At 58.4% G+C, this 9491-nt stretch overlaps 1 protein-coding gene across 1 annotated transcript; it reads right to left on the reverse strand.

Annotated features, from left to right (window-relative positions):
* Positions 1-1866: 1866 nt before the first annotated feature.
* FAM110D (family with sequence similarity 110 member D) lies at positions 1867-9306 on the reverse strand. Its single transcript, XM_024203681.2, has 2 exons — positions 9273-9306; positions 1867-3987 (listed from the first exon to the last, which is right to left on the reverse strand). Exon 2 carries the CDS (start codon positions 3710-3712, stop codon positions 2675-2677), a length of 1038 nt encoding a protein of 345 aa, XP_024059449.1. The 5' UTR covers positions 3713-3987; positions 9273-9306; the 3' UTR covers positions 1867-2674.
* Positions 9307-9491: the final 185 nt, after the last annotated feature.

Consider the following 9491-nt stretch of genomic DNA (forward strand, 5'->3'; position numbering starts at 1 on the left):
TGTTTCACACTTGCTCTCTGGTCACCCTATGTAAAGAGCTCGGTAGCTAGAACACCAGGGACAAGCCGGAGAGTTCAGAAGTTCCAGCTGATTAACTTGAAGCATCATCTGATCCTCATGGCTGCAGCAGGGAGGATGTAACTTTCTGCAAGAGAGCGGCGGCTGGCTCGCAGATCTCAGATTCAGGGCTGCCAGGCAGCTCCCAAACACGAAGCAGAAAGGTGTTAGAATAGACAGTGACTGTCCCAGACAGTTTTCAGGGTGGAGAGAGGGCCCCCTATACTAGTGAGATACTGATTTGTAATCAGTAAATCCAGGTGTTAGTTGTGAACAGTGCAGGCCATGCAGCAGAGGCACCCGGCTGTAAGAAAGGACAGCTCAAGCAATACCCGGATTAATTGCTGTGACTCTGGTGCAGTGCCAGGCCCCAGTGCCACAGGCATACAGACATGTGGCCCTAGGAGTTGGCAGGACTCCCGTACTGTGGGTCACATGCCGAGCTGTGAGCAGGAAGCACAGTGCAAAGCCAGAAGCGTGGATGGCCAGCGCTGTTGAGTGCTTGGCCTCCCAACCTGGCAGCTAGGTGTGGCAACGTTTAGGATAAACAGGGCTGCGCTGAACCAGATTGAGGCCCAACAAACTCATAACCCAAGACACAGAACAGGCTTGGGACTGCTCCAGTTTTCAGTCAATCATAAGAGGGGTTCCTTTCAACCCACCATCCTGGCTCTCCACCTCTTTCCACTCGGAGTACTGTTTCCCTCTTAACTGCCCACACCCAAGGGGCTCCCCTTCCATGGCCCACCCGAGAGAACCACTCTCCCGTTAGCCATTCCTCCCGGCCGGTTACAGGCCTTTCCGCTAGAGCCGGCGGTGGGGCTGGCTGGGAAAGTCCTAGAGGCATGAGCCCCCCCTTGCGTTCTAAGTCAAGCAGAAGGTGTGACCCCAAGAGGCAGCTGGGAGGCAGCTGCCACTGCCCAGGTGGGGGGCGGGGGATGAGCAGAGGACATGAAAGGAGTCGGTTGGTTCAGCGCTCCCCTGAGATAACCTGACTCCTCTTCCCCTGCAGATTAAAGGGAGCCATTTATCACAGCAGAGCTTCTGGAGCACAGCGGGCGCCAGGGCCCTCCTGCACCTGGAGGAGGAGGGCACAGGTCACGGGGGTGATGGGGGCTCCTGAAAGGATGAGTAAATCATCCCGCAGAGCGCTCTCAGGCAGGTTCCTGTCAGGCTGGAATCTGCACGGGCTGGGAAGGATCATTCTGCTCCTGGGAGCTCAGCTCCGCCCTGCGGGGGCTGGGAGGGGGAAGCAAGGCTAGGGATGGTGGCCAGTAGAAGTTGCCGAAAGCAAGGCTGCTGTTGGGGGGGGAAGGGGCCGCAGGAGGGCAGAGCCCAGCCCCCAGGAGGGAACTGGCCCACCAGCCCCGGGCAAGCAGATTCTCCAGAATGACGCTGAACTCTGCCGAGGGGTGGGAGAACTGGTGATGCTCTGTACCCTAGCCTGAGCATGGCCCCGATCCCAGCATGCCCCACTGCCATCCAGGCACTTCCCCTCTGTCGGCTCTAGCGGGAAGAGGCACGTCAATGGCTCAGAGCTCCCCTCAGTTCACACTCACTCTGTTCCCACGTGGAGTGCAGGGGGGAGTCCAGAGAAACGCAGACAGGACGCAGCTCTGACATATCCTCGCCATTGGGCAGAGATCACACGCGGCAGGATTGAAAACACAGCCGGCTTTATTCAGAACTTTTCAGATCCAGCCAAAATGAAACAATTTCTCTTGAAAAAAAAAAAAAAGAAAGTTTGGCAGCGTGGGGGGCTCCCGGGGCTGGCACAGCCAGGTCCCACGGCTGCCCACACCGCTGGATCCCGTTCTCACGGTGCAGCCATACACCTAAACACACCTGAGCCTGCTAGTGTCACGCCAGTGCCTACGGCCATTCCTGGATTGCTCAGCAAGGGAGGAGTCCACGCAGCCAGAGGGTCCATTTCTGCCCTTATGATCTCATCTTCTGCAGAGCTGGCTGCATCGGTGAAAGGGCCAGGCCGAGAGCGTAGCAGCAGAGAAAGGGTTAAAGGGCCAGTCAAGGGGGACGCAGGGAGTGGACAGTTTGTCTCCCCTTCCAGTCCCATTGCTCCCATGCTCAGGTGCCAGCGCCAGTCCCAAGGGGGAGCTGCTCCAAGCCCCCTCCCCCAGCACAATTCCTTCCCCGGGCACATTTTAAAATATCATTCAAAAGAGGAAAGTTTCTGTTGAGCACACTGGCCCTGAGAGGTGAATGTCACCCGCACCCCCTCCCCCGCTCAGCAGGATTAGGCCATGCATTGCTGGAAGCACCTGGGCCCCCCCATTTACATGACAGTCCCCAGTTGGCAGCCCCAGTGCAGAAAGGCGCTTGTGGGTAGCTGCACACACAGGGCAGGAGCACGGGAAGCGCCAGCTCCGGGCATCTTCACCCCCACGAGCGTCTGGTTCAGCCAAGGGCTGAACGATCTGCCTGGTTCATGCCCCAGGCCGCCTCCTGCCCGTGCTGAGAGCGACAGGGGGGTTGCCATTGCCTTTGCTGGAGGCAGGACTGGCGGGTGTGACCAGTGCCGGGACGGGTTCTGAGCTGGAGTGGAGATCGCCTGCCCCCAGCCCTTGAGACGGGACGGGGTCTCTAAAGGACCCTTCCCTCAGACCGTGGACTCCCTGGCCATCGTCCAGGCTCTCTGGCAGCCGTAGAGCCACTTGATCACCCGGGCGTTGCGCTCGATAATGGAGACGGTCGAGCAGCGCCGTGCGCCCGGCTCCTCCGCATCAGGCCCCGCTTCACAGCCGCTGGAGTGGGCCGGCCCGCTGTGGTCCGAGCCGGCCGAGCCCGCGCTCCCCAGGAGCAAGGAGGAGGCCGCGTCCCAGCCAGCAGGCCCGAACCTCTCCCTGCCCAGCACCTCCACCAGGTCCCGGTCCAAGCCGCAGTAGTTGAAAAACCTCTCCTTCTCCGAGAGGGGCAGGGAGCAGCCTCGGGCCAGCTCCCTCTTGGCCTCCTTCGGGCCTGGCCCCGACTGGCTGCTGTGTGGAGGCTGCGCCACAGGGCTCGCGTTCGGGCTGAAGATGCCGCCCCCTGGGCTCTGCGTTCTAGCAGCCTCCTTCTCCACCGGCACCCACACCATGGGGGTCTCGTCTCTCTCCGGCCCCTGCCGCCTGTCGCCCAGGCCCCTGGAGGAGGAGGGGGAGCTGGGGAGTTTGTCTCTCAGAGGCCCCTGGAAGAGCCGCCTGACCAGGCCGGAGCCCTTGGCATTCTCCTTGTTGATGGCCGTGCAGTCCCGTTTCTGCCGGTAGATGATGAGCGAGTCGGGCCTCAGCAGGCGTTTGCTGTTGCCCCTGCGCGCCACGGGGGACTGGGGGGACGGCAGCAGCTTCCAGGGGCCGTTCTGCTTGGGGCTGTCTCGGCCCAGCTCTGAGCTCTGACAGATCTCGTGACACTGGTGGAGAGTCAGGCGCCTCCTGCTACGAGGGGAAGGCCACGGGGGGCAGCTACGCAGCACCGGCTCCTGCCGGCTGTTGATCACTTGCTGGGTTTTGACGTACTTGGCTTTGTCGGCTTCCAGCCTCTCCACGGCACTCGGGGTGCGGCCCCCGCTCCCCACCTCCATCTGCCTGCGGAGATACTCCGGGCCCCGGTTCAGCAGCCCCAGGGGGGATGTGCTCCTTGCAGGAGACACAGGCCTCATGGTCTCGTGCACTTGCACCTCGGCTCTCAGGAACAGGGCACAGCGACCTGCAATGGGGGGCCCCTCAGGGGAACCATAGCGCGAAAGCCCCGAACCCCAAATCCACACTGTTCTAAAGCCAGTCCTTCGAGTGGGCCACAGAACACCGACGCGGCTCTTCACCCAGAAGCAGGAACCTGTATCCAGACAGGACAGCAAGAGGGGCTCTCTGGCACCAGCTTCCGTATCCGCAAGGAGCCAGTCCTCAGTGGCCGTGGGGAAGGTGCACTCAGCTCCTGGAAGGAGAGGAGGGAAGTGGTTAGTCATAGGAAAGTTGTTGCCACCACCACCGGCAAAGGGCCCTGCATGGGTAACGGGCAGCTGCCAATCATCCGCAGGCTGGGGCAGGACCTGGTCCCACCGCAGGAGGAGTTCTGTTTGTGGGGGAACGGGGACGCGGATAATGTAGCACCCAAGCGTCCCCCAGAAGGACCATTTTGAGCAGGAAGCATCATCTCAAGTGGAAGCCACCCTCCAGCTGGGTCATTCACACACACACACGCCATCTCCCCCTCCCTGGCACTGTGGGCACAGAGAGGTGCCCCGTCCCCCCCACCAGTGTAATATGGCACCCAGGCTACAGCCCCCCCCAGCTCCACTCTGCCTGCTGCCCAGCTGCTGTGCATGGCTGTGGAGGATGCAGTCAGGAGGAGCCTGTACCCAGCACAATCTTCTCCCCAGCGGGCAGCAGTGTGTCCAACTCAGCTGCATCAGCCAGAGATGGAGCAAAGGAAGACCCTTCGGGCGAGGCCCCGCAGCCAGAGAGAGCCTGGATATGGCAGCAGGGGATGGGGCAGCCCAGAGCTGCTGCCTGCTGTGTCGCTCTATGGGAGATCGATCAAGGATTCAGGAGCGAGAGGAAGACAAGAGCCCCGGGGGGGAGGAGTCTGTTCAGGCCCCACCCCCCCCACAAAATGGGACTCCCTCCCCCCCCCCCATGTTGGGGGTAGATGAGGGTTCTGGTTTGAGCCTCTTCCCCTCACCATGGCAGAGATGGGCACCCAGACAGTCCAGAGCCCAAGACAATGGGGGTAGGGGAATGGAGGAGAGGAAGAGGAGGAGAATGCATTGGCGAAGGGGCAACCCAGAGCTGAGGAGAGGGGGCAGTCGGGAGCAGGGAAGGAGCTTGATTTTCTTGCCCAGTAAAGGGGCCGGGCTAGATGCCCTTGTGAACCACCCGCCCCCATGGCTGCGTTCAAGGCGCCAGGAGGAAACCTAACTACCGCATAGGGCCGCTCCGCAAAGGAGACCCTGACGAGAGGGAGGGGGGCACCTTGGAGGAATGAGGCAGCCGGCCGGGGCTGCAGTTTCAGGGAGGGTTTTGATGCCACCTCGAGACACGTCGTGCGGTTCAGAGTGGCGTGGGTCGGGCTGCTGAGGGGCACAGTGATTTTTCAGGTGGGTGCGAGTTTCCCCCTCTCCCCACCGTGACAGCCCCTGATCCTCTGAAGCCCAGCAGCAGACAGGAGGCTGGAAAAGGAGACGTCGCGGGCTGATCTCTGCTGGGATACCCCCGTGCTTCAGGACGAGTAGGAGCCAAGGAGGGCACATGGCTAGCTCAGATGCACAGCAAAGGGACTGGGAGAGGACGGGAGACGGGCCTTTTTCTAGACAGCAACAGGCCTCTAGGTGGGACTAATCACTGCAGGAAGGGGAAAGCACTGAACAGCTTGTGAAGTCGCCTGGGTTATTGCAGAGCTTCCAAGAGCAACTTAAACAGGAAAAAATACCGGAGCCAGCCGCCTTATCTTTATGTGCCCAACGGTAGCAGAACAAAGACAATCCGGACATCAAGTGCCGCAGAGCCACCCCTGCTTCCCGGCAGCCCCCAGCACCGCCGGTGCTACCTTCGGGAGCAACGGAGGAGCCAGGTTGCAGCAACTGGGAGGGGAGGAACCAGACGGCAGGAGGTGGAAAAGCCACAAGGGCGTTTCTGGCTCCACTCGCCTTCCGTGTGGCTCAGAATAATCACAGCGTCTGAGCGGCCCCGGGTTGGGACGGGCTCCCTTCTGGGTTTCCCTTTTCAGAAAGGAAAACAAGAAAAAGGCTTTTTTTAATCTGTCAAAGTCTCAGCCAACTGACACACTGACTCCACAGTGGCTGCTGAAGGCTAGAGTCCCCAGGGAGGCAGCATGGCCCAGCGGCTCGAGCACTGGACCGGGAGTCAGGAGACACGGGTTCTACTCCCAGCTCTCACCTGCTGGGTAACCTTGGGCATGTCACTGCCCCCTTTGTCTCCGTGCCTCAGTTTCCCCATGTGGCTCGACTGTTTAGCTTGTCAGCTCTTTTGGGCAGGAGTTGGCTCTGACTGGGTGTGTGTGCAAAGCCTCCAGGTGCTACTGTCATATAAACAAGCACCGGTCTAGTTGCCCAGGATAAAGGGTCCCAGAACCAAAGAGCCTCATCCTGGAACAGATGGGCCAATCCCAGAACCATTCAACTTTGCTGGCTCAGCTCCCAACCACCTCTCATTCACACCAAACAAGCCAGCGACCAACAAGACTTAGAAAGGGCAAAATCCCCCCCGGTTTTGCCCCATGACTAATTCCTAATTCATAGGAGGCCCTAAATGAACAGCCAGAGGTCACTGCTGGCATCGTGACCACCAGAGAGCCTTTATTAGCCTACTGGGAATAACGGCTCTTATTCACCTCCCGACTGACCATCCATCCATCCAGGGAAGGACTAGAACAAAGCAGCGTCTGAGCCTAAGGGGCTGGCTAATGAGGGGCCAGGGTGGGACCAGGGCAGTAAATCTGGGGCTGAAGTTGACAGCAGCTAGTGCAGGGGGCCTGGAGTCAGATGCAGAAGCTGTAAATGCCCCAAGCAGATGGTTTCCTTTAACAGAAGAGACACAAATGGCCCCGAAGAGCTTCTCAGTCCAGCAGTGACTGATCGGAAGTGAATGGTTAACCAGCCTGCCTACCCCAGGCAGTCACCATTCTCTGCCCATTGCTGGAGACAAGCCCGTCTACACTCGGAGCTGGATTCCCTCCCCCACAATTCCCCTCCAGCCTGCCAGGGAACACTCAGGACAAACCCCCAGCTAACTTGTCACATGAACACTTAGCCCTTCTCAGCCGAGGATCTCCAAGCACATGACAAATGAGAACAAAATAAAACTTTTCAACATCCCCCGGAGGCCTGTCGGTCTCATTCCCATTTTACAGGCAGGGAAACTGAGGTATGAAGCAGTTAAGCAAGTTGCCCGAGATCCCAAAGGAAGTCTAGGGCAGAGCCAGATCTCCCTGGAGCCAAACTAACAGAGACCTCTGAGACGAGAAGCAAGAGTCTGGACTGAGAAAGAGGCAACAGCTGCAGTTTGATACTGTGGTGTTCGAAAGGAAGGGATCAGCATCCACCCACCCAAACCCTCCATCAGCTGAGCCCTGGTTCCATCTGCCTTTCCTGCCATTTAATCCCACCACACACCTCTGACCTGCACGGTCACGGTAAAGACCCCACATGCTGGAGATCAGTAAGACTTTCACATGGAGACTTCATGCCACCCAGGGAGAGGCTGCCCAGGGTCTGGCGTACCCAGTTCAGTCACACAAAGAGGGGTTGCATAATATAAAGGCACAGATTCCCAAGGGGCATTTCTGATGCAAAGGTTCACTGCCTTGATCAGTCCTGAGCGCAGGAATTTCAACTCCAGCTCTCAGGGCAGAGATCAAGTCAGCAGGGAAGTTAACAGACCAGCTCCAGAGCGGTTATTAGAGCCACTGGGGAAATCGAATTTCCAGCCTGCAGGAAATCCCTCTTTCCACATTTGCTTTCATCCCAGAGGAGGAAAAGTCAAAACGGTGAGAATTTTCATGAAGCAAAAAGTTGGAAAGTTGAGAAATTGGGAGAGGAAACGTGTTCTATCAGAGTGAAACACTCGGTCAAACCGTTTCCTTTCGCGTTTTCCCAATTAAAAAAACAAAAAAAATCCACATTTTTGGTTCCCTGGTGCCGCTCTAGCTGCCTGCATCCATCTGTCGTCTCTGGTCATATACTTAGATTGTCAGCTTTTGGGGGCAGGGAGTGTCTCTTTGTCCTATGTTTGTACAGCCCCTAGCACAAAGGGCCCTGGTGCACTGACTGAGCCCCTCACATGCTATCGCAAGACAAATAAATAACAGGTTTTTTCCCCCCTAGGGAAATTTTATTTCAGTGCAACTCCATATTTTGCCCGGAAAGTTTTCTACCAGCTCTCCCCAGTATACTCTAGATAGACGCTCCACAGCAGATCTGAGTCAAAATGCGATTGTTCCTACCACTACAACACTTGCCTTGGGTACAGCACCTTGTGGGTATCCGTAAAGCATTTTACGCACCTGAATTAAGCCACACAACAGTCCTGTATGTAAAGACAGGTAAGGATCACTGCACCCACCTATGGGGTGGAACACAGCAAGTCTTGAACAGCGCACAGCAACACTACACCAACGGCTGGTGTAGGAAAAGAAGAATGCTGCGCAGGTGAAACTGCCAGGGCAGAGAGAGCGTTCCAGAGTTAGAATATGGCCAGGACACCAAAGAGCAGCTTTTCAGCAGAGCTCAGCTTGTTGATGGCTGAATGCCCTTGAAAAACTGGCCATAAACAGGAGCGGAGCACTTGAAAACCAGACACACACATGCCACATGAGTTGGGACAGCAGCAGCCAGAGCATGAGATGCCTCATTGCCAGACACCAGAGGGGAAAACATGCATCTGAAAAGATCACCCCATGCACTGCTCACTAAGGGGAGACTGACTGTAAAGGCTGCTGGAAGGCTCCCCCCTGGGGGCTTTCTCCTGTGGATCCTAACACAGCACTGAAGCGAGACCAAAATTTCTCCAGCTGGGAGCTTAGATCCCATCCCGTGTTATCCCAGGGCCACTAGGATGCAAGGAAGGGGAAACAAAAAAAAACAAACCTGCTATAAAAAGCCCAAAGAGCTGAACTTCTGCCTCCCAAACATAGCGCTATAAATAAGCAGTTCCAGGGCAGACACTCGCCCGCCTCCCTGGCACGTGCCCTGCAGAGACAGCTCAAACACGGGGCAGCCAGATCTCAGCTCCCCAAAGCAACCAGCACTGGCCTCCAGCCTCCCTCTGGAAAGCCACTGAGGCCAAGAGCCGGACGCCCGAAGGTGGCACCCCGCTCGCCAGGGCTGCACAGAGCAAACAGGGCTCCCAGGGGAGCCCACAGCAGGGCATGGCCTGCCCCAAGGGACAAGACACTACGCCCTGCCCACAGAGCCTGGCACTGCCATGCATCCCCCGTTAGGACCTCCCAGGGCCGGTATTAGACTGGCTGGAGCCCAGGGCAGAAAGCCGAAGCCCGAGTCCCGCCATGAGGGGCTAAAGCTGAAGCCTGAGCAGCTTAGCTTCACGGGCCCCAGGAAATTGCCCTGCTTGCTACCCCCTAACGCCGGCCCTGGGACCCCCCCAGCCTTGCAGCAGGAATTCTGCTGAGCTGCGCAGTGGGGCTCTAGGGCAGGGCAGGAGCGGGGGCTCCAGCACAGAGCGGCAGGGCAGAGGGGCACTCACCAAGCCCGGCTAAGGCATCTCCAGTCAAGCACCAGCTGGTCCTGCCCTGCCAAGAGCTCCCAGGGAACTGAGCTCAGCCAGGGCAGGCAGCGGCTGGTGGATATTCACTGTCAAGGGAGAGCCAGCCCCTCCCTGTGCATTAACCCCTTCCCTCCCGCTCGCCCCCAGCCCGTTAACCCCTGCCCTCCCCCCAGCCTGCATTAACCCCGTCCCTCCCGC

The sequence above is a fragment of the Terrapene carolina genome, unplaced genomic scaffold, assembly GCF_002925995.2.
Source record: "Terrapene carolina triunguis isolate 2854851 unplaced genomic scaffold, T_m_triunguis-2.0 Scaffold236, whole genome shotgun sequence".
In the NCBI taxonomy this organism is placed as follows: Eukaryota; Metazoa; Chordata; order Testudines; family Emydidae; genus Terrapene; species Terrapene triunguis.

Bases quoted from the DNA above. Each gene is read 5' to 3' on its own strand.
- FAM110D (XM_024203681.2), bottom strand. From the start codon at position 3,712: ATGAGGCCTGTGTCTCCTGCAAGGAGCACATCCCCCCTGGGGCTGCTG.